The sequence below is a fragment of the Vitis vinifera genome, chromosome 10 (genome assembly GCF_030704535.1).
Source record: "Vitis vinifera cultivar Pinot Noir 40024 chromosome 10, ASM3070453v1".
Lineage (NCBI taxonomy): Eukaryota > Viridiplantae > Streptophyta > Magnoliopsida > Vitales > Vitaceae > Vitis > Vitis vinifera.
In genome coordinates this window covers 16,429,267-16,455,401 of record NC_081814.1, presented here as the reverse complement: position 1 = coordinate 16,455,401, position 26,135 = coordinate 16,429,267, and the positions used below count along the sequence as shown (strand labels likewise).

The 26,135-nt window shown below is 34.8% G+C and overlaps 1 protein-coding gene across 1 annotated transcript; it reads left to right on the top strand.

Annotated features, from left to right (window-relative positions):
• Positions 1-4,946: 4,946 nt before the first annotated feature.
• LOC100242573 (subtilisin-like protease SBT2.2) lies at positions 4,947-21,625 on the top strand. Its single transcript, XM_010657555.3, has 10 exons — positions 4,947-5,749; positions 6,464-6,620; positions 6,916-7,313; positions 8,037-8,132; positions 12,841-12,913; positions 17,359-17,641; positions 19,004-19,335; positions 19,505-19,775; positions 19,880-20,161; positions 21,041-21,625. The coding sequence occupies exons 1-10, from the start codon at positions 5,535-5,537 to the stop codon at positions 21,460-21,462; spliced, it is 2,529 nt and encodes an 842-aa protein (XP_010655857.1). The 5' UTR covers positions 4,947-5,534; the 3' UTR covers positions 21,463-21,625.
• Positions 21,626-26,135: the final 4,510 nt, after the last annotated feature.

The following is a 26,135-nucleotide window of genomic DNA, read 5'->3' as shown; positions in this document are numbered from 1 at the left end:
TTGTGCTCTTATTTTCTAAAAATAAGTTTTGCAAAACTATTGTAGAAACATATAACCAACCCACACCCTAACTCAAAACATTGCTCCTTACTCACAGGAATTTATGTGTAAATCAATGCTTAGATAAACCAAATTCAATAATCCTACAAATTATGCAAGCAACCAAATTTCCATCAAATTAACACTGCATTTATGCTCTTATATTGCAAATTAACACTGCACAATGAATGTATTCAGATCCATGGGAAATCATTTTGGTGTCGAGCTGAAATTGAACATTGTCAGCACAAAGAGTGGACTTGAACCAAAAAGACAAAACGACTGTTTGCACGTTCTTATAGCCCCATTCACTGACTCTCTCACTCGATTCAACCAAAACCCTTCTTCACTCTCATCCTGTTCCCCAATATTATACCCCATTGTGAAACCCTAGTCCCCTCAATTCTCCTTTCGCTTCTCCCAGTTTCTTTTCGATCAAAGTCCAAGAACCCCAAGATTTAGGGTTTCCTAATGGGTGATCCCTTGGAGAGATTGGGATCGGAGGAGGCCATTGAAATGGATCTTGTATGAAGGAGGAGCTCTACATGGAGATCAATCTGCTTTTCAGGGAAAATGTCGCCACCGTTGAGGATTGGAGAAAGACACTCAACACGGTGGTTTCGGCGGTGGTGGTGCTCCAGACCACCACTTGTTGGGCCTTTGATACCGAGGCCACCGACGCCAGCTATGCCATTGGATTTGTGGCCGATAAACGCCGCAGAATCATTCTCACTAATCGTCAGGTTCTTAAGCCTGGTATGCTTAGAGCTTAGTTTTTTACATCAATTTGTGTTGTGATTTTTCCAAATTCTGTTTTATTGTTATGGTTTATAGGGCCGGTAGTTGTAGAGGCCATGTTTGTGAACCGCGAAGAAATTCCTGTGTATCTGATATACAAAGACCTTGTATTCATCCATGGGAACTCGGGTGCCTAAAAATGGTAGGTTTTCAGAGGCACTAAAAGGTGGTCGGAGTGATAGTGGTGGCCATTGAAAGGGTCGACGATGGTGAGAAGCCATAGAGACCGGTGAAGAGGAAGTTAGAGGTGAACAAGAGACTCGGTGAAGACGATACCACGACCTCGATAAAATTTCCCCCAACTTTTCCCTTCTTTTTTTCTCTTATTTTCCTCATTATTTTTTAAGGAAAATAGTAGGGAAAATATTATGATATTTTCTTTAATATTTTCCTTTATATTTTTTTCCATCATATTTTCCATGTCACCCAAACTAAAGAAAATAATTTTTCACATGATTTTTTTTCCTTTCCTTAACATTTTCCGAGAACCAAACATAGCCTTAAAGTCAATAAATTATTTTTATTTATTACTTTAAACTCGTTTACTTATTTTAACACATCGACTTAAAGATTAAATAATTTAAAAATACATAAGTTTTTTTATTAGTTTTGATTATATTCGATTTTCTTTAGGTTATGTTTGGTTACCGGAAAGTTTGAAGGAAAATGTAAGAAAAAGAAAATAGAGAGGAAAACTAGAAAGATGGAAAAAGTGAAAGAAAGTAAAAAATAGATTTAAAGTCAATAAATTATTTTGATATGCTATTTCAAACTTAATACACTTATTTTAACTCTTCAATATAAAGATTATATGATTTGAAAATGTGTAAGTTCCTAACTAATTTAACTATATTTGATTTTTTTTTTCATATTTTATATAGTATAATCAAACACAAGAAAATTTCCTTAATACTTTTCGTGAACCCAACATAACCTTAATATTTTTCAAAGAACAACAAAACATGAGAAAATTATTTTTCTTAATAATTTTTTTCTTTTTTTGATACTTTTCGAGAACCAAACATAACCTTAGGAAAACCATCTAGCATGTTCCTATTAATTTTAGAAAACTTTTTTAAAAAGAAAAAACCATTAATTAAATCGACCAAGGTTTTCTTTATCAACACTTTTTTTTAAAAAAGAATATAAGCTCATTTTAAAAAATATTAGGTGTTTTTACAATATATATACATATTTATTTATATAACCTTAATGCACTTTAATGTTACAAAATTTTGATATTAGAAATGGTCTTCAATTTGATCTTTCATGGAGCTTGCAAATTATTTCTTTATTTGGAATTCTCTTTTGAATTGACTTGACATTTTTAAACATATTAAACACACCTATCATATAATTACATATATATAATGTTTGGTTCTTGGAAGTATTAAAGAAAGAAAAAAAAATGTTTAGAAAAATTATTTTCTCATATTTGATTTTGTGAAACCAAGGTTTGGTTAATCTTACTTTTGATGATAACAAAATAAGGTTTAGAACTAATGATCATATTTTAAGTGTGATTAGGCAAGACGACTTCCAAAATGGCAATCTAAAGACAAATCAAGCCAAGAAGAAATCATGAAGAAGAAGACCACCTCAAAGAAAAGAGTTTTTCTAGACCGAAACTTCTTAAGATCTCTTTGTAAGGTTGTTGGTGCACTAGGGCTTTCATGCATTTCATTCTTTATTTATGCACCAAAATCATCCAAGAGTAATATTGTTTTAAATATCTTAAGAATTGGATGATTTCATGTTTTCAATTAAACCTTGTGTTAAATGATTTTCAAACTTGTGTTAAAAAGTTTTAAGTTGAAAAAGGTTGAGTGTTGAACCAAAAAAATGGCTCAACCTATTAATCGGTTGTGCTCGTCCGGTCGAGTACCGGTTGAGGGAGGCCAAAAAGTTTCTCTCTCTCCCAATGACCTTCTCTTCCCGGTCAAGGTTGAACCTCAACCGGTTGAGGTCCGGTTGAGGTCCGGTCGAGGACCGGTTGAGGCCCAACAGTCACTTTTCCTAACGGCTAGTCAACCGGTCGACCCCTAGCTCGACCGGTCGAACCCCCAACGGCTAGTATGACTTTTTTCTTCTATAAAAAGGCTCCAATCTTCATTGTTTCATAAGTTTAACCTTCCCAAATCATTTTTGATTATATTTGAGCCTTGGAAGAGTGTTTTTGAGTGCACCATTATTTAATAACTTGTATATCTTTAGTGCACCATTCAATCCTAGTTTTTCTTGTATCTTTGAGTCTAAAGGTCTATTACTAGGATTTTAAGAGATCATTATTTGTATATCTTTTAGAGGAATTTTCTCAAGTGAGGGGTATCACTTGAGAGGTTGTTCAAGAGTGGGATAACTCTTGAGAAGTGTAAAGGGTGCTTGGAACCAAAAGTCCAAGAAGGTGAATTGGAACCATAATCCAATTGTAAGAGATTGGAAGATTGGTTGAAGCTTCAAGATAGTGGAACCCTCACTCGGTTAGGAGGTTAAGGAGAGTGGACGTAGGCAAGGAAGTGCCGAACCACTATAAACTCTCGTGTTTGCACTCTCTCTTCCCTAACTCTTTTAAATTATATGCAATTGTCTTTATTTTGTTTATTATATAATTGCATATAATTGTCTCTTACCCCCCCTAGCGTGATTACTGTAATTTGGAGTAGCCTCAAATTTCTAACAGATTTTACTATGAAAAATAAGAAAGAAAATAAAATATAATTAAAATTAGGTAAAAATTTATATATTTTAAAATTATTTAATCTTTTATAGAATAATGTTATGCTTGGTTTTCAAAAAGTATCAAGGAAAGAAAAAAAAATTTTGAAAAAAAAAAAATTAAAATTAGTTAAAGATTTATACCATTTTAAATTGTTTAACCTTTATATAATGAAATACAATAAGTTGAATGAATTTGAAGAAATATATAAAAATAATTTATTAATTTTAAATTTATTTTTTATTTTTCTTCATTTTTTTCTTAGATAATTTCTTCAAATTTTCCAAGAGCTAAATATAATTTAAAGGATAATGAGGGAAATGAATTTGAAAAAATATATAAAAATAATTTATTAATTTTAATTTTATTTTTCTTCCACTTTCTCTCTTTATTTTTTTTTCTCGTATTTTTTCTCAAATTTTCTAAGAATCAAACATAGCCTTCATGGATAAAGAAAAATTTTGCATTTTTCTTCTAATTTTTTATTTTCTTCCCGTTCCCTATTTCCCCCCTTTCACTTTCTTTTCATTTTTATTTTCCTCTTCTCAGTCTATCTGTTTCTATTCAAACTGAAACACAAAAAAAAGTAAATTTTTAACTTTTAGTCATGGCTGAACTAGACCCCACTTTTATTTTGATCTTCCTGGGTTGTTTATAACATTTGAAGCTAGTTTGTTCTTATGAATAAACCAGCTGATCATAGTAAAACATCTATTTTTTTAATTTCTTACAGAAACTAAATAATAAATATAATTTATAGATAAATAAATTAATTTTTATTAATTTAAATTAAAATAAATTCAATAAAATTTTTATTGATTTGAAGAGCAGCTGAAGGGTCCCTGAAATAACCCTAAGATTGTTATTGATGAAGTCCAGCCAAACCAAACTCATCTTTAATGGCAAAGGCATGAAACCGCTAGAAATCAGGAACATGTGGAAACATACGGCAATTATAAAGAAGAGATTTGAAGCATAGAATCCTAGAACACTTTATACTCATTTTTTTGCACTTTGACATGTGCAAGGGCATAGAGTGCTCAATACACCACCACAAGCCCACAACTCTCTCTCTCTCTCTGCCTGCCCCTCACAGTGTCACGGGTAAAAGCAAGGGAAAGCCACAACCACTCACAGCCTACTTTTCCTCTAAAGAAATTGTAACGTTGGAAGCCAATGACCGCCACCTAGAAAAGTGCCAATATCCAAAGTCTGACCCCTTCAGTCCACCATCATTTTCACGCATACGGCATACCCCACCACTCTTTCGCCACCGAAACTTTCTATTTGTTTATTTATTATTTTTTTTCTGGGTTTTCTATATTTTAATTTTATGGAAAATTCTACAATACCTCCTTCGGTACCATGCCTCCATTTTTTTTGTTGCCATTTTTGGTTTTTTAGCCGCTCTCTCCAACCAAGCTTTCTATTTGTTTCTGTATTTTTCTTGGTTTTAACTTTTATGTGTTGTATTTTTTAGCCTGTAAGATGGTATTGTGGTTTACTCATCAGCATCAGGAAAACAACAAAACCCTCCCAACAGTCGGAAAAGAAAGACAACAAAAAAATCCTCCGTTTCTAATCCTTTTTCCTCTCTATAAACTAAACGTTCATATTCGCACCACCCAAGAAAGTTGCAGATTCTCTCTCTTCTCCAGCTAATAACTTATCTCTGTATCTCACTCTCCACCTCAGGTGTTGTACAAAAGGCTTCTTCCCCACCCTTTATTTTCTTCCCTATGGGGATTTAATGGGTCTTCTTTTGTACAATGTTCCTCCGACTGTAGCCACTTTGTAGAAAAGGGTCTTCAGTTTTTGTGTATTTTATTTACTCTGTATCATCTATCTCTTGTGGGTGTTTCTGAAAAAAGCTTGTGCCTGGAAATGGAGGACATGGGTTGTTAAAGGGTGCTGTGTGTATTTTTCCTGTTCTTTGGGGGTTTCTCTTTCGTGGGATTCCAGTTTCCTCTGGTTTTTCTAAATGGAGAGCGTTTATTGGGTGCATTTAATGGTGGTGCTTTGCTTGGGGACGTTTATGGGTATAGTTTGTCAGGATGGTGCAGATGAGGTTACAGCTGTTTATATTGTTACTCTGAAGCAAACTCCTACTTCTCATTACTATGGTGAGCTGAGAAAGGGGACCAATGTTTTCAGGCATGGTGTTCCTGGGAAGTTGGATAGACTTCACACACCAAGGTTCTATCTTTCTTCTTTAATCTTTGGATTTAGAGTGAAATCTACTTTTCTCGTATATAGCATTTCAAGTAATTGTTTTTCTTATGAAATTCTTGAGCTGTTCTGTTTTCACTTCACACCTTGTGGTGGTTGCTCCCAAATAGCACATAAAAATGGAGTCTTTTTAATCAGATTTTTGTCGGCTGCACTGGGTTTTCTGTAATTTCACTTCTGATTTATTCACAAATTTGAATTTGATGGTTTTCACTGCAATTCAGTAGTTTTTATTTATGGGTTTTCTTGTTCTTAGGCTTTAAAATTTCTACACTTACTGGGTTGTGTCTCATGGGGTCCTCTTTTGGACCTGTTCTGCTGGGGTTTGTATGCCAGTTGTCTGTTATGAATCTGTGGAATATGCTTTCTCCATTTTATATTGATTTAATTTTATCTTTTATTTTCCATAATTTGATCTTTTATTTTTTAATTTCCTGTTTTTTCTGATAAACAAGTTGTGACTTCACTATGTTTGAATTTTTATTTGTTAATTATTTTTCCCCCAACTGACCTAACACTGACATTTTCGTCTGGTAGTAATGCTGTTTATGCCTTTGCTTTCTTTCTCCTTTCCCCTTATTTTTCTCTGTTTTCATTGCTTGACCTTTTCAGGCAATTCACATAAATAAAGTATTTCTACTTGACTAATTATGCTTTTGAATCTGTTGTTTCTGAACTCAGGAGGAATATTTCAAGATCTGATCCTCATTATAATTCGTATATTTCCCGAGTTCATGATTCATTGCTGAGGAGGGCATTGAGAGGAGAACAATATCTGAAGCTGTATAGCTACCACTACTTGATTAATGGATTTGCGGTGTTTGTTACTTCCCAGCAGGTATAGTATCAGACTTGTATTTCTAAACTTCATCATCATCAAGTCAATGCCATCATTACCAAGTTCGGCATACTCATCATGGTAAATGTTGGTGCTGCACTGATGACAACTTTTTAACTTTTTTATTGGCAAAAAAGTTCATAATACATCATTGCTATAGTTTTTTTTAATTCGCTTGGGCCATCAACTTAACAGAAATGCAAATTTTGCCACTCAAGACTTTGTTGTTTTATGAGAAATAAAAAATGGTTTGTGCTTTATAAGTTCTTAGTTTGGTAATATCGTTATTTTGAAGGCAGAGAAGCTTGCAAAGAGGAGAGAAGTGGCAAATGTGGTTTTGGATTTCTCGGTTAGAACCGCAACCACCCACACTCCTCAATTCCTGGGTCTACCTCAAGGGGCATGGGTCCAAGAAGGTGGATATGATTCTGCTGGGGAGGGAATTGTGATTGGATTTATTGATACAGGCATTGATCCTACACATCCCAGCTTTGCTGTTGATAGATCTGAAGTTGCCTATCCAGTTCCAGCTCATTTTTCTGGCATCTGTGAAGTGACCCCTGATTTCCCATCTGGGTCCTGCAACAGAAAGCTTGTTGGGGCCCGCCATTTTGCAGCATCTGCAATAACCAGAGGAATATTTAATGCAAGTCAGGACTATGCTTCACCATTTGACGGTGATGGCCATGGAACGTGAGTGTTCTCTTGCATTTCCTAATAACTCTTCAAAACATTTGTCGTACAATTGGGATATTTGCACTTATCAAAAGAAAAAAAAAAACAATTGGGATATTTGCTCCTGCGCCCATTTTCTTCGTTGCAAAATTTACAGCTTTATTTCTTTCTTTTCTTTTTTCTATCCACTATTCAAGTTCCTTTAAGAGGATTTTGGTCTGTCCATCTACTTTTTCAAAACATTTAAACATACCAATAATGTTGGTGGAAATTTGATAAAGGGCAATAAACCTAATATTAGCATCTGTTGCAATTGAAAATCCGTAGAAAGAAAAGTTTGAGAACATCGAACTCATATGCAGGGAGGGATTCAGACCTGGACATCCCCTTTAAATATTCTTAGGTGAGGGAACATCAAGGTGAAGCCCAATGAATTGGTTTGGATGAGTGCAAGATATACATTCACTAAATGCTGTATGACGAAACTAGAACCAATGCAGTGGAAATGGATGTTGTGATTGTGAATTTAGTTATTTTTAGCTTATGAGATCTCCTATAAATGATTTTGTACCCCCCAAAAGAAGAACAACAAGAAAAAACCCACACAATATAGACTGCTTTGAATGCTGTTACATACAAAATGTAATGATGTGATGGTTGCAATTTTTATGTGGTTAAATATCCCATTGGTCTTAATTCAAATCCAACCGAGGAGCTGATGATTCTAATCTTAATATACAGGCACACGGCATCCATTGCAGCAGGGAACCATGGGATTCCAGTGGTGGTGGCCGGGCATCACTTTGGAAATGCGAGTGGAATGGCTCCTCGTGCACAGTAATTGATCTGGAATTTGAACTTGAATTTCTTGATATCACTTTTTTTTTTTCTCTCACAATTTTTGTGTATTTTCATGTGTGAATACACCTTCTATATGACAAAAACACTTGTATGACAAAAACACTTGACTGGGGCAACCTTTTGCATGGAACATAAAATAGAGCTCTTTTAACATTTAATCTAGGGCTGAAATATGAACATACAACAGAAGCTGTGCTTAGAGGTTATTGGTTAAGACCATAGTTATCAGAAACTTTTTATTAATGAGCGAAACCTGTTGCTTGATTACATCTTTTACAAACCTATATGGAACACACCTCAAATTTAGGGGGATATATGCCTTTGAAGCTCTTGGGGATTGTTTGAAAATATCTTCAAGGTTCACTTATGTGGTACTGACAGATGATGGCATGGAAATAAACAAATAGCAGTTATAATTTTAATGTAATATTACTTATATCACAAAATATATGTTTGGTTTTGAGCGTATGCTTATTGGTTGGTTTGTTTGTATGTAAATACATAAATATGTTTATGCTTGTATGTTAATATATGCATGTATTGTGTGTGTATGTATGCATATGTGAAGGTATACATGTAGTATAAATGTACATCATACGTCTTATATGTCTTAAATTAATTATGTTATCTATCTAGCTATACTTATGTATGTATGTATGTATGTATGTATGTATGTATGTATGTATGTATGTATGTATGTACCTATGTATGTACCTATGTATGTATGTACCTATGTATGTATTTGTATTGAATTTCCATGTTAACAATTTCATTATAGAAGATGCACCTCAACATATGTGATATACATAAGCTTCACTCATGGAAAAACTTGCATCTTACCCTCCTTTCAGTTTCAGTTTGAAGATCCTAGAAGCTGATTCATTTGGTAGGAGTTTTAAGCTATTTGGGATTTCTTTATGGTCATAATGTTGGTCAAGATCAGTGGCATTCTTCCTTTCTTATGAGGACCTTTAGTTTTATTTCGTAATCTCTTTTGATATGAGAATCTTGAACTCTTATCAATCATATCTAAAAGAAGGTTTCTGTCTTTAAAAATCATGTTAATACTCAGTTTTTCCATGTTGCAACCATGTGCCTTGGCTTCTTATTCTGAGTTGGAAGATGTGATTCAGGATGAGGTTTTGGCATCGTTTTTCAAAAGCACTGACTTAATCTGATGTAGGTTCTTTATAATCTGTTTCGTCAAGAAGGATGTTATAGAGCTAATTCCAAGTCTTGGACTAATGTCAATGGCTAAGAACCAATTTGGTAGTGATTCTAGGAAACATTTTTAATACTTGAAAATTTTTATCATTCAAGTGTTAGAAATGGTAGAAATGCTTTCTAGAATCACTCCCAAACGCACTCTAAGTCTCATTTGGTTATAAAATGTTGGTTGCTTTAGTGGTTGAACTCATGCATAATCATTATCTTATTATTGATATTAAGGAAAAATACCACTACTATTAGTGGACAAAGAAGAAGGGGTGGATATTAACATTGACGGGATAGATAATATAGCAATTGGATATGATTATGTTCCTTGGTGGATCCTGCTAGTGATAGTAATAGTAGTGCTGAAAATTATTTGATGAAGCTATGAGAGTTAAATTTTAGAAGAGAGAAAAATGAACTAAACTAGAATATACTAATGATGACAAATAAATAATTTTATTATTACTAAATTTATGCCTTTTTTTATTCTTCAATTTTCTTGTGATGTTATTAGTATTTTTATAATTTTTTGAGAATATTTAATTATTATTTATTTATTTATCTTGAGATTTACACCTTGTTCTATCTCTAGGCTTTTACACCTTGTTTTTTTTTTTTTTTTTGATTAGAAACAAACAATTATATTAAAATATAAAAACATGAGAAAGATGAGAAGTCCCCCCTAAAATGTACAAACTTGATAAAAAAAATTGAGAAAAGCTCTGCTAAACAAGGAAGGCTATACAAAAAGGCAAACGACTTATACACGTATAATGAACCCAGACCTTGTAGACCCAACCCTAAGGTGTGCAAATCGACAGTCAGTTAAGTTGAATTACACTCAAAGGATAGTTTAAAAATGTTTGTATAGTAAGCCCAAAAAGAAACATGGAACTGAAGTGAATCCCACATCAAGGCTTTTATACACCTTGTTCTACCTCAAGGCTTTTGCACTTGGTTTTGCCTCAAGGCTTTTACACCTTGCCTCATTTAGGCAAAATGTCTCAGCGCCTTAAGCCTTTTAAAACATTCATTATAGGTAGTTACAGTGCCTAACAGCCTCTGAATCATTTGAAAGGGCCTTTGAAGCCATTTTCCCCATGTTGTGTTAAGTGCTTCACCTCCAAAATCTCCTTACTATATATCTAAGCTCGAATTCCATTTGATATAAAAATTTCATTCCAAATTAAATATTGAAGCATCTGAAGATCCATAGATTAAATATTGCTCTGTGTTGTTACCAAGTCATTTTACTTTCTTTGTTTTTTTCATTTCTAGTTGGTTGGTTATATGCTCTATTTATAATCTACGTTTATCTAATTTATGGTTGAAAATTGGAACTTTTTGAAAGAAACCTAAGCTTTTGTCTTGTTGGCTGGAAAACATCCTGATAGTACTACTGCACTTCTCCCGCATCTATAGTCATAGGTTATGAAAAGTCGAATAAATATAGTATTTCTTGCTGCAAATGTCTCACAAGTCAATGTTGAATTTAGTAGCAATGGTATTGCATATGAAAATCCAGTAAAAAGCATTTAAACATGATTAGGAATCTTGGTGTCAGAAAATGTACAGAAATTAGTTTCTAGAAACTTCTTATCCCAAAGAAAATAATATGGCTTTTGCATTTTCTTTTATTTTTGATAGTTGAGAGCTTGTATATGAAGAGGAAAAAGGTACAAGTAAAAATGAGAAATATTTTTGAAAGAGACAAATACAAAACCCCAATCACAAAAAAGTTTTACACAAAGGCCAAGCCACCACCCCCGATCCTTATTGGAACCTCAAGGAATATAACCAATGCCCTGCAAACACAACAAAGGTAACTGGACGCCTCTTGGTGAGGCTGTTAGCTAACCATGAAAATGAGAAATACAAGTGAAAATGGGAAATATTTTTGAAAGAGACAAATACAAAACCCCAATCACAAAGAACTACACAAAAGCCAAGCCACCACCCCCTGATCCTTACTGGAACTTCAAGGAAGATAGCCAGTCCCCTGCAAACACAATAAAGGTAACTGGCCCCCTCTTGGTGAGGCTGTTAGCTAACCATGGAATTTTTTATCCCCAACAGAGAGTTGTGTTTCAAAACCTCAAATGCAGCTATTAACTTTGCTGCAACAGTGAACCCATCACACAGTTGGCTTGTACAAGGCCCCCTCGATCAGCTCATCCCTATGATCTGTAATGGTAACCTAAGTACCCATTTAACCAGGATTTCATAATGACCAACTACAATTGGGCTTGAGGTATCACACTGGAGGCGGGCACCATTGCACCTGAAAGCTGCTCTCCACTGACTTATTGGATAAACAGCCTTCCAAGCTATAACAATAAGATAGGGATGCCAGAAAACTCTTTAGTAGACACAAACAGTTAGAAATCCCTACTTTGTATTTGGTCCATTTTCAAGAATCATGATTATAACCACCTCCACAACAGTTATTTAAAAGATGAATGTGAAAACCATTTCCTGTAGCATCTCTCAACAAGCATGTCCTCATTTTGACTTTATCAGGTAAAAACTATGTCATGACAAATGGCATATGTCAGGGAATGCATTTCTCTGGCACCGTATTAATTCATCCATAATTAGTGCATGATGATAGGGAGAGCAATAAAAGGAAGATAGAGGCTTAGCATGCATTTATAACAAATAAATAAAAAATGAAAAAAGGGTCATTTTCCTTTTTCACAGGCAAATTAGTGATATAAAAAGCCCATTATAACGCAACCCAAATACACAAGAAACACACAAGATGCACCACAATCAAACCTCAAAGAAAAGCATAAACCAACTGGTTCAACACATAAACCATCAACAAAATCAACTAATGAGTGATCTACATTTCTCAATGAAACTTTAGGGCTAGATTTGGTTCTCATAAAATTTGAGGGAAAATGTGAGGAAAAAGAAAATGGAGAGGAAAAGTAAAAGGAAAGAAAAAGTAAATGAAAATAATGAATAGATTTAAAATCAATAATTATTTTTATGTGCTACTTCAAATTTATTTTACTTATTTCACTTATTTGAACTCTTCTATATAAAGATTAAATAATTTAAGAATGTATAAGTTTCCGATTAATTTTAATTATATTTGATTTTCTTTTATATTTTTTATTGTAAAGCCATACATGAGAAAAACAATTTCCACAACATTTTTTTTTCCTTAGCACTTTTCGAGAAGTAAAAATAGCCTAGACCACAAAAATAGAGTTTTAAGGAATCAGAAAAAGAAGAAACTTTTGACTTATTTGTTTTAAATATTAAAATTAGATGAGTGGCTGATGCTTGCTCAAGACCCTAAACTTCATGATTTTTAGTGTACCTGTCCTAATGTGTTTCAATTGTACAAAAAATGTTGGCTAAAGAAAAAAATATCTGTCTCATGTCCATGTACCCGTTTTATAGGCACATACATTTTTTTTCTGGCATTAGGCACTAACTATATTCTATTCTTTTCCAGCATTGCTGTTTACAAGGCACTCTACAAAAGTTTCGGAGGCTTTGCTGCAGATGTTGTTGCTGCGATAGACCAGGTATGTGGTAGTCAGTGTGATCCATTTTTATAAGGATTCCCTTATTCCACAAACCAGGTGCACATTTGAGAAGGTTGAGAACTTGCTATTTAGTGGTTGACTCCAGGGAGATCTTATTTGTTAATACTTCACCTCTTTCATAAATTCTACCTATTATTCACTTTGTCCTCAACATTGGCATGTGCCGCGATTCCTTTTGGGGCTACAGGTCCAAGGTTTTTACTTCTACCTCTTTTTAGAAGTGGATGACAACAGAAAAATATCCCATAGATGCTTAATATTTTCCCAGACATTTTGTTATTTTTTGTCCACTTTGGACATATTTTTAGTTAGAGATTGGGCTACTCCATTGGAAAATATGTCCTGCCTGGTCATGAGGGTTATGAGTGACACATTTTCTGCTAGGGATTGACTATAATACCATTGGTAATGACCCTTGTAGTTATTATCTACTTTGGGTCCACTGACCCTTGTAGCTTTAAGCTGTCTACACATAGCATATGAGTTGCTCCTTATAAGGCTTAGGAACTTTTCTTTCCCAAGCAATGTGAGATATGCATTGTGGGATATCACATCTTTCTCATGCCACACTTTTTACACTTTCTTTTTTGTCATTTTCTTTTCTTTTTCCATGCTGTGGAAAGAGTTACATAAAGCCTATCTTGTGCTTTTATTTTGGTTGAAATCCATGAATTAAATGATTTAGTGAAGTCTTTGCTTGTCTGTGAGTTGCAGACGAGTCTTCTGTAACTAGTCTTCACTAATGAGGAAAGACAAATAAATTACTTAAAACAGAAAGGAAATGGTAGGCACATCTAAAATTATTGGACGTAGCTGCTGTCTATAGCTAGAATGGATCAAAACAAGAGGTTTCTTACCTAGGCCTTAAATGGGAAAGGAAAGGAATACCTCTCATCCTTTGCTTTTACATCTTTCTGTTATTCAAACAATTACAAGCATGGCTTCTGATGAAGAAATCTATGGCCTCTTTGTTGAAAAAACAAAACTAGTTAGAATGGTATCTAGAGAGATAAATTTCAAGATGTAGGGTTTCAGCCATGGAAAAAAAATGTAGAGAGAGAGAAAAAAACTCCTAGCAATTTTTTGGTCATCTAGAACGCAAGTGGATGTATTCGTGCAACAAACTTGCTCTAAGATTTACTATAGGATATTTTTTTTTTCTTTTTTTCCAAAACCAACCATCACTGTTCATATGTATAATAAATCCACTAATCATCTTACCACCCAAGGTGATAACCCAAATATTTACAATAATCTCTAAGTCAAAAATATTTCCAAAAATGTTTTACAAATTAACAAAATATAATTTAAGTTACAAAAATTCATATAATTAGAATTAGTACATGCCAAAAAGGTAATATAAATTAAAAACAACCAATATTATTGTTCTTTGCTTAATAATTTCTAACACTCAACGCAACAATTTTTCTACATTTAAATCATCCCAAACATTACAAAAATTCCAAAAGAATCCGTAAATTACAAAGAAAAATACTCATAATAATAATCACACTTCAAATAACACAAATAACATCTATTTATCTCCCAACAACACAATATATAATTGTTTTCTCAAGAAAAAGTATTAAATCAAAGTTTTAGGGTTAAACCACCCTACCACAAATCGGAAAATCCAACTATTGAAATCAAAATCCAACTCCATATGAATGTTCCTCTTGTTGAATAGAGTGTCCTCCTGAAATTTTCCGTGAAACGGAGGTTGTTTAGGAGGTTAAACGACATGCCGAAGGTGAGCAACATTGTCCACTTCCAACAGCAGCTCCCCTTTTCTTTCTTTCTTTTTTTCTTTTGAAAACAATAAGGGTACTAAATAGCGTAGCCCATAGGTTAAGTGGGTTGGGTGTGCAGGCCATTTAGTGCCCTTGTTGTTTTAAAAAGAAAAGAAAAGAAAGAGAAGGGGGGAGCTGCAAGGGACATCGGCTACTGGAATTGGAGAATGCCGCTCGCCTTTTGCATGCCGTTAAGCCACCAAACGACCTTTGTTTTGCGTAAAATTTTAAGACACTCTATCCAACGCAAGAAACATTCGTATAAAGTTGGATTTTGATTTAAACAGTTAGATTTTCCGATCTGTTGTAGGGTGGTTTAACCCTAAAACTTTGATTTAAAATAAATCATATATTGTGTTGTTGGGAGATAAATAGATGTTATTTGTGTTATTTGAAGTGTAATTATTATTATGGGTATTTTTCTTTGTGATTTACAAATTTTTTTGGAATTTTTGTAATGTTTGGGATGATTTAAATGTAGAAAATTGTTGTGTTGGGTGTTAGAAATTATTGAGCTTGTTAGAAAGTAAAAAAACAATAATATTGGTTATTTTTAATTTATATTACCTTTTTGGCATGTACTAATTTGAGTTATATGAACTTTTGTAACTTAAATTATATTTTGTTAGTTTGTAAAACATTTTTGGAAATATTTTTGACTTAGAGATTATTGTAAATATTTGGGTAATCAGCTTGGGTGGTAAGATGATTGGTGGATTTATTATACTTGTGAATCTTAGCTTAGCAAATTTATTTGGGATTAGATGTTGATTTATTCCAAAAAAAAAAAAAAAAAATCAGGTTATCAATATTGATTGCTAGCTTGGATAGGAGTGTAACCCTTAGGGATGATCTTTGACCTAGGATCAAGAGTTGGATTTTGGGTTACCCAGAATTCGGGGTGTGACAATTTGGTTGTCATGTATATACGCCATGCAACATGAAATGCACTTGGGCTAGTTAGGAGATTCCACGTAATCCATGATTAATTCAGTGTTTGATGTGTTCAGTTTTCATATATATATATGTATCTATATATATATATATATTGTTTGAAATGCACTTGGTCTTGTCCCTTGGTTTTCTCTTTCTTTTCTTGCAAGCATTTGGGCACTTCTTGTATACTTCGTGTGTACATTGATGGGCCTTTTGCGCTTTCAGTATATTCTCTTACTTACCTATCACAAAATATATATTGGTGACACAGGGGTCTGATATGAGATAAATTTCAGAAACTAGGGTCAAAACTTGAAAGGGTGGTTGATTTTGGATAGTACTTGTTTTTAATGTAGGGCAACGTTTTGGTATCTAAGACATCACAATCTGATTTGTATCAAGGCCAGACATCCTTTTCTCAAATTTTCTCATTTCAAATAGTTTCTTCAAGTCCCAGGCATCTCTATCATGAAAGAGCAAGTGTATAGGATGAAGAAGAGGCATTAGATAGAATAAGAGGACAAAAAGTCGAAGTTTATGCACTACAGCATGAAAACAGCATGTTGTCAATATAGATATGGGGTACAAAATCTTAATTAACTGAGCTGTACAAGAGGTGAGTGGAAAAATTTAGGTATGCCCTCCTAAGGTAAGTAGACAAATTTAGGAGGCATATTATGGATGATCATGAAATAGCAGGTATACTGCAGGAAGGAGAGCATGCGTAAAATTGGAGGAAAGAGGTTTGTCAGATAGATCATGGACCATCTCATACAAGTTACTCAAGGGACACTACATGGGTGATGAGATAGGTTGAGAGAGCTTTATTTGATTGAATTGACTAGAAAACCTCTGCCACCATGATAGAAAGGTAAAAATAAGGAATAAAGAGTTATGATAGAACACGAGGATCAGAGAAGTTGAAGCTCATCAACTGGCACCTGGGGGAGGGAAAGTTGATATATCAGCATGGATGAGTACTTACTGAGCAGTTTATACAGTGAGCCTCAAATATCACAAGGTGAGAGTGTAGGCAACAAGACGATGCTAGTGTTAATTAGTAGAGTACACTGGAAGGTCACTGCAGATACTCAAATTTGGATATGTTGATGCGATGAATGTGGAGAAAAAAGGTCTACTTGACCTTCAGGAAACCTCTACTCACATAACATAGAGAGGCATAAGTGAAAATAAAAGAAGCCTTGATGAGAATGTGAAGTAGACAGTCTAAAGCTCGTCTAATGCCATGGTGGGGAGGGGATGCTGACGCGAAGATCTTTACTTCAACAAACTCTCTAAGAGAGTGTTGGATGCATGATGTGAATATGGAGATGATGAATGATTGTATGTTTAGGTATTGAGATGATTAAACGTTGTTGTATCATCTTGTACAAGGAATAAATGAGGCATGATGCCTACATGTTATAGATTTCACTCTTACATGGAGAGTTGCATGAGGCATAATCAGTTATAATTTGCCTCATCAGTTATAATCTCTCTTTTTTTTGTATTCCTGAAAGATTTGTAATGCCACATTGCATGCATTACCCCTCTTCAGTCTTGTACAAAAGATCTCCTTTGGAAGATCCATCACTCTGCCTCAACCTTGCTATTTGTGTTATTTGCTGCCTTCATATGGCCAGACACCATTCACATGGGCATTGTAATTGATTTTGATCTTCCCTTTTGCATTCACAGGCAGCTCAGGATGGAGTTGACATAGTAAGCTTGTCAATCACTCCCAACAGGCGTCCCCCTGGAATTGCAACTTTTTTTAATCCCATAGATATGGCCTTGCTGTCAGCTGTAAAAGCTGGTATTTTTGTTGTTCAAGCAGCTGGAAATACTGGACCATCACCAAAGAGCGTTTCTTCCTTTAGTCCATGGATCTTCACTGTTGGTGCTGCAGCTCATGATAGAGCCTACAGTAACTCGATTGTCCTAGGCAACAACGTTACCATTCCTGGAGTTGGACTTGCACGTAGGTTAATCTTCCAAAATTATTGCTTTGTTTTACCATAGATTTTCTTATTGCAGGAAATGGGAAAGAATTTTTGGTTTCTTGGTTTATCATATATACAATGGCTTTAAAACGTTGCTAAAAATAAAAAATAAGAAGGATATTTTCTCGATTCAAGCTATTTTGAACATTTTGACATTATGAAGGATCAATTAGGTCTAACATAAAAACTTTTCTGTTTTACAAATGACCTTAGAACAAAAATGAGTTTCTGCATCTTTTATCTACCATTACTAATGTTGATGCTGATACCAAGATTTAATAATAATAAGCTCATTAATTATTGGAAAGAATGTGGTGGAATACTATGACATGACAACAAATCCCAATGAACATTGAACTAGCCAACCAGAAAAAAGGACCCTCGTCACATTGTTATTCAGTGTTTCTCTGTGTACGTGCTCACCTGAATACCTGAGTTTTTTCACCATATTGGCAGTATATTTGTCCAATGTTTTGGGTTGGTCACTTGTCCTGGTCCACTATCTTACACCTGATCAAATTTTGTATCTGACAATATGCGTTTATAACTTTGAAAGAGTTTGAAATAATGCTGTTTGAGAGAAGGAGGGGGCGGGGGGGTGGTGCGCTTTGGAAGGCTTTCTATATCCAATTTCTGAAAATAGAGATCCTTATGATGTTTGGAGGGAGATAAGATGCAGCCTTTTACTCACATTCATTAAATACCAAAAAAGGAAAAAAACGAAAAGAGTATCAACTGAGAATGTGAGCTATATTATTTAAGTTTAAGATGCAATGACCATTCAGTCCAACTTGTTTCTCCGATCTGGGTACTGTGATAGAAAAAACATTTCCATCCACCCCACAAAGTTCTCTATTTTCCATTTTGTTCCTTTATTTTCATTTTCTTTATCATCTTTTATTTAGGTATCAAATGTAAACTAGCTACTCAATAAATAGCAGTTCGGTTCCTGGTCTATCCAATTCATTTGCAGACCGGACAATCATGTGGTCCTTATTAGGTTATAGTTAACATATCCTGAGTCCGACCTCTTAACTTTCCTATGCAAAACCTCATTACTTTTGCTCCTCAGATTCTACCAATGCATGTCTGATCTTCACAATAAATTGTCTGTGAACCTCTTGATGCATGCAGTTCTGTCCAAGGTGCTGTTACAGCTGTAGGATTTTCCTCATTTTAGGCCTCAAATCTCTTAATATCACCTAGAAATAACAGTCCAAAAATTTAAGGTGAAGGATTGATGAAGAAGGGTAAACAAAATAAAAGGGTGATGCAAAGAATTTCTTGTATACAATTTGTGATGGCCCCATATAGATTGACATAAGTTTTTTTTTGTTCAGCCGGAACACATAGAGGTAGAATGTATACGCTGGTTTCTGCTCTTCATGCTCTAAACAATGACACAACAATTGCCAATGATATGTATGTGGGTGAATGCCAAGACTCCAGTAGCTTGAAGCAAGATCTGGTACAAGGGAACCTCTTGATCTGTAGCTATTCAATTCGATTTGTGCTTGGGCTCTCCACCATCAAGCAGGCATTGCAAACTGCAAAAAACCTCAGTGCAGCTGGTGTTGTATTCTACATGGATCCTTTTGTAATTGGATTTCAGCTTAATCCAATTCCAATGAAAATGCCGGGCATAATAATTTCATCCCCAGATGATTCAAAGGTGCTGCATGTAAAATAAATATTTTTCTTATTTGGATATCATTTGATGGGCATTTGGATAGTTCTTTCCAAAAGTTTTAACTGATTTAGTGGAAATTAAGCATTTATTAGTATTAAATACTTTCTCTTTGTGGGCATGGATTGATATGCTTTCATGTTATCTTTGGCAGATTTTTCTGCAATACTACAATCATTCTTTGGAGAGGCAAGGGTCTACAAAGGAAATTGTTAAATTTGGGGCAGCTGCTAGCATTTCAGGTGGGCTAAAGCCAAATTACAGCAACTCTGCTCCAAAGGTTATGTACTATTCTGCTAGAGGACCAGATCCAGAAGACAGTTTCCTTGATGATGCTGACATAATGAAACCCAACTTGGTAGCTCCTGGGAATTTTATATGGGCTGCTTGGAGTTCCCTTGGCACAGATTCTGTTGAATTCCTAGGTATACACAAACTAAAAAGTGCAATGTGGGTGGCACACCTTTCCATGTGATCTACCACTACATTCAAAACATGGATTGGCTAATTAACTTATGAATTATTTCAGGAGAGAACTTTGCAATGATGTCTGGGACAAGCATGGCTGCTCCTCATGTTTCTGGGCTTGCAGCATTGATTAAGCAGAAGTTTCCCAAGTTCAGTCCGTCGGCCATTGGATCTGCACTTTCCACTACAGCTTCTCTATACAACAGGAATGGTGGGCCTATAATGGCTCAGCGTGCTTATGCAAATCCAGATTTAAACCAGTCTCCAGCAACACCCTTTGACATGGGAAGTGGCTTTGTGAATGCAACTGCAGCATTAGACCCTGGTCTGATATTCGATGCAAGTAAGTATTTAAGACTTGAAGTTAATATACTCTTTCTTTATGGAAATCTATCAAAAAAAAGAAAAGAAAAAAAAGCTCTTTCTTTATAGAAGGCTTTGACTAAGTACCAACATTTTAAATCTAATAGCTGAAATGGTCATCTAGGTGATCTCTTGGAATTTCAGCAATGATGATCATGATCATCTAGCCAACTATAGAAAGTAATCCAATCTTGGGGTTGATTGTTGTAATTTGTAGGCAAGGAGATCGAGGAGTAACATTAGTTGGAATATATGAACTACAATTTAATAAAACATATATTTGTAACTAGAGTGGCAAAAAGGTTTTCCTGTTGCCAGCCTTGGGTGGTCGGGTTTTGAGGCTTTCTTGAGTTGGTTCATGCAATGCACACAAGAGTAAGGGAGGAATTACACAAACACAATGCAAGAATTACACACATGCATGAGTCTGACTTGCTTGTACATGGCATCTATGCACACTTGTTTGAAGTTGTATCAAAGACATGGTAATTGAAAATGTGTTTATCCAATGTCATGATGGAGGAGCTCAGATGTTCCCATAAGGGGACCTGTCCTTACCCAGTATGCATTTCAACATTTAAGTAGAAAGTGACTCGCCCTTTGAAAGGAGAGTAAAATGGTACAATAAATGTTCTTTTATGCCACCCAAAATATTCAATTCATGAATTCAGTTATAATGTCATGACTCTCTGTACATTGGTTTACTGGCTTGATGCAACTGGTTATGGAAAAAATGCTGCTCAGGTAGGATTTGCGAGTTTTAACTTGGATATTTCTATGTTTTACAATCAGCTTTTTGCTTCTCCTTGAACTGAATAAATCAGAATTCCAAGTTGAAATACATTATTTGTTGATGTAGGTTATGATGATTATATGTCATTCCTTTGTGGCATCAATGGGTCAGCTCCTATGGTTCTGAACTACACTGGTGAGATGTGTGGAGTTTCCACCATGAATGGCACTGACATAAACTTGCCCTCAATCACAATAGCGAGACTAGAACAGACTAGAACTGTCCAAAGAAGAGTGACAAACGTTGACAGCAATGAGACTTACATAGTTGGTTGGAGTGCTCCTTATGGGGTTTCAGTAAATGTAGTTCCAACTCACTTCTTTATAGCATGTGGGGAAACACAGACCTTGACTGTAACCTTGAGTGCTACAATGAACAGCACAGCTGCTAGCTTTGGAAGGATAGGACTGGTTGGAAAGGGAGGTCACATTGTTAACATTCCAGTAGCAGTCATCTTTAAAGCCAAATATAACAATACTAACAGGTGAAGACGAGGAGCTGGGTGGGGATTATGATTTTCATTTTGTTTAGTTTTGATTTTGGGTGTTGATCGATTTTTTCATTTGTCATGTAAATGCTGAAGCATGTATTTGAAATGTAGATACAGTGAGTTGAGTAATTAATGATAGTAGTGCTTTGTTTTCTCTCAAACCCAGAACTGTGTGATTTGGTTTGTTTAGACAACAACATAATTCTGACCGTCCAATATTGTTTGAAAAACACGATAAGGAAACCCTCTTCTCTACCTACCTCTGTTCAGCTCTCTCTGCCAAGGTCCTCCCAACACCACAAAGCAGGAAGGAGGTTCTAGGATTCAACAAATATTGGGTCAATATTTGAATATAGACCCACTTTACCTGCCAATGTCTCCATGTCTGGAATGAGATCCAGTGACCTGTGAACCCTTCCAGCAATCACTTTGCAAACTATCGTCCATATAAGACTAATGTTCTTCATAGATTGCAATAAATTCAGAAATTCCCCACTTGAACAGGAAAGTTTTTAAGAGCATGAAATTACTAGGATTGTAGAATTTTTAGAACTGTCTAGATGACTTTCAATAGTCTCAAGAGAAGCTCTATTGTGAATGAATATGCAGAACAACAAATCCAGATCTTTCTCCATCTGGTAAAAGAGCCTTAAAAAAAAGGGATACTAGAAAAAAGGGACACTGTATAGTTTTCTTTCTTCAATGCTAGCCCAAAGCCTCATCAGGGGAAAAAAAATGCATCTTTTATATATTGACACACTAGATTTTCTAAAAGTTTAAGGCTATAAGACTTAGGCTCACACAGTATCATTCTATAGCCTTTTTTTTCTAGACTTCCACGAGGACCTCATAAATTCAGAAATAAACATAGTGGTGATGGTTGAACATATGACCTCTTACCAAACAAGATTCTAATATCATATTGAATGATATTTTTTTTTTCTAAAAAACTTAAATTTATAGGATTAATTTGTCAAATGATTGAAGAAGATGAAGAAAGCTTACACAAAATTCTTTCTTACATTTTTGAATAAGTCCAATACAAATAATACAAAGTCGTTTGACTAAGTAGAAGTAAATAGGGAAAAACAACTAGCCTATACATTCTGATCCTAGAATATGTTACGAAAATATCTATAATAGGAATTAACATAATCTTCTCAATAAAATTAGTATAATATCCTCAACTCTCCCCCATCAACCTAATCAAATATGTCTATCATTCTTACCTTGCTAATTATTGATTGAAATAATTGTCTTGGAAGACTTGTAGTAAAAACGTCTACTAATTATTCTTTCATTGAGATAAATGATATACAATTGAAGCCATCATCTAGTTTTTCCTTGATGAAATATTAATGTATCTCAATGTGTTTTTTCTATCATGTTGAATTAGATTGTGAGCTATGTTAATAGCTATTTTATTCTCATAATACAACCTCATAGATCCTCCACTAACTATTTTGAGTTCCTTCATTAAAGGTCGTAGTCTTCTTGTGCCATAGAAGTAAGGTTTGCTTCAACACTTATCTAGTTGTAACTTGTTTTTTTTGGCTTTTTCAAGTCACCAAATTTCCTCGAAGGTACTATACCCACATGTAGATCTTTTATCAATTATAGAGCTTGCCTAATCTACATTGAAGTAGGCTTCAACCTCTAGAAGACTATTCTTATGGAATAGAAGGCCGCCCTTCCCAATAGTCCTCTCTAAATACCTCAATATTTTTTATGACCGTAAATCTTTGTTGTAATTAAAATATTAAAGTCTAAATAAATATGTGATAATTCTGACAAAAAAAAAAAAAAAAAACTAGAGATAAAGTTATCATAACTTTGTAGTGTTCTAGGTTTTCACTCTCAAGGATAAACTATAATATATTCAATTGTTTTTATATTAGAAAAGATTAATTATTTGTCAAAGGTAATAAAATCTAATTTAAATAAATTAGAATAAATATTTCCTAAAATATTTAATGAAATAAATAAGAAAAAAAAAAGTGTTCTAGAAAGTTTAAAAATCCAATGTTAAACCCTTACAGAGAAAGAATAATGAAAAATTGAGGGTTTAAAATCAAAGTCAACCTAAGATTAAAGTTGGGTCTTGACCTAACAGTGCCAACAAGGTACATGAGCTCGAGCTTAACTTCAATCTATTTTCCAACATTATAAATTTTTTGTCCAAAACGAGTCCTAATTGATTAATTAACTTAACATGATCTACTAATTAATCAGTTAACCCAATCCAAAGATCTTGTTCACTTACTGATTACTACTCAAAAAGTGCTATTTGATAGCTTGTAATTAACTCTTTTAAACACTTTTGAGTAGTAGTTATTGCCTTTTAACCCAATTAACATATTAAGGACCCTTGCAATCAATTCTAATCAAATTGTGTTAAGTTTTGGTGTTTTGATAGCTTTTTGATCACCGAAGCAATCCGAAATTGAGGAGAGTTATTTGGAATCCATGGCAAAGCAATGGAAAGCTCAAATTCACGAAGAACAAGCTTTGGAGCTCCATAGCCCTTTGCCAAAGTCGTTCAAAGTATGCAAGGAAAGAACAAAGGAGAGAGGAAAAACAGAGTGAAGAAAACAGAGGACAGCAGCTGCAGTCTTCTTTTGCACTTTTGGAGCACTTCCCGAAGTCCATTTTCTACATTCTATATACCATTTCAAAGCTCAGGAAGTCAAAAATCCAATGCTTCAAACAGTGCGCAATTTGGAGTTGAAACGAAGAAGTTACAGCCACTTCAAGTCAATCACTCTAAGTTGAAGAAAGCATTTTGCAAAAGTGTTGCGGAATCACCCTTTTGTTGCTAAATGATTTCACAGCCTTTTTGTATAGTGTTGTGGATTCCCTCCTGAAGTTGCCCGATATATGCCGCAAGTTGGAAGCTAAGCACCTCAAGATGAAAGCCAACTTCGCAGCCCTGCGAGAATAACCTTTTGCTGCTAAGTGATTTCGCAACCCTTTTTGTGCGTCTGCGAAATCTCGCAGACCTCGTTTTCACCTGCGAAATGGTCCTTAGTGCTTCCCGATATTTGCGACCGACACTTTGGGATATTTTTCTTCAGATATTTTTGTATAAATTTCCATTCTTCTCCTTGTAATCCACCAACCATAAGATTCCTTAGTTATTAAGTTTGGAAAAGGGGTGAATAACCTCAGATATTTTGTTTTGTAATTTTCTTTATATATAGCTCTCGGGAGCTTGTTCTCGAGAGATCATGTAATATAGAATCATGTAATCCAGAGAGAAATAGATAGATATATCATATATAGAATCAACGAACAGAGCACTTGCTCTGTTTTTCTTATATATTCTTGTTTTCTCGTTAGTTTTCTTGCTAGCCAAACATTCTCTAAGGATTTTTCCTTAGAGGATGAGAGGCTAGGCTCTTTGTCTCTTGGAGTGAGGAAAGTCGGGTAAGTTTCCACATGCATAAATTGGAAGTTTTGTTGTTTTAGTTTTTAATGAAGAGAAAGTGTGACCCGTTAATGGTTTTTATCTTTTTAGTTAACTTAAAACGCCTTTAAATCACCTGGGCCAACACTTGGTAAGACAAGTGATCTCCGTCCATGGAGATGCACTAGTTTACCCCTTGCGAGCCTTTGGGAGGTGACTTGAAGGTAGGATTTTCTAGAATAGCCAACACTTGGTAAGCATTTGGACTCCAAGGAGACATCCATTAGTTATCTCTTGCGAGCTTTTGACGGGTAATCCAAGGTTAAAGATCACCTTGAATGGCAAGTGCTAGGTGAGAGGCATGAGCCATTGCAAGGTGCATCAGTGAGAGGGATTTAGTGTTTGAACTCATTAATGGGAAGCATCTGTACAACACCGGTTGGAGAAGGAACTATATGTTAATTCTCTAATGCGAGGAAAAGAAACAAGTGACCGGAACTCTCTTTTTTGTATGAGGAACCTGAGCCTAGTGATCTGAACTTCAAGAAACATTTTTCTTTGTAAGTAAAATCAGTTACTATTTTTGGTTAGTTTAAAACCAAACCTTTTTCATTCAAACATCTTTATGTTTTCTTTTAAAGCTAACCTTGAAATGAAAAGACACCAATTCAGCTTTGAATTAATATCATTTGCAAAGTGAAAACCCATCCCAGTGAACGATCCTAGAGCCACTATGCTATAGTAGCTTTGTCTTTGCTACCCTAGTATATGGTGTAATAGGTTATAAATTTTGTTGATTACTCCCTCAATTAAGGAGCACCAGCTGGACACGAATCAGCTGAGACACCAATTGGGCACGAATCACTTACCTTTATGCAACCTTAGTGTGGACCTGCGTTTTTCACGTGTGTCCCTACTCGATCGGCAATACTCGCTTTTATTAGTGAAAAATCAGTTTTGGGAAATTTAGAGTCGCCACTTATTTTATTTTATTTTAAAAGGGAAAATAAAACAAGAAAAAAAGCCCTAAAGAAGTGACTCCATATTTTTGGAAAAACGTGTCTTTGAAAAACCCAAATCTAGGTCCGGGGATCAGGTTACCTATCGGGAAGGTACCTTTAAAATGTAACACCCCTCTAAGCCCTATAAAGGTCTCTACTGACTAAGTTGAGGGAAAAGTGACAATTAATTGGTTGATTGAGGGTACCTAGGTAGACTAAGGTGATTTAAAAAAATATCATGCTAAACAAGAAAACCAATCACAA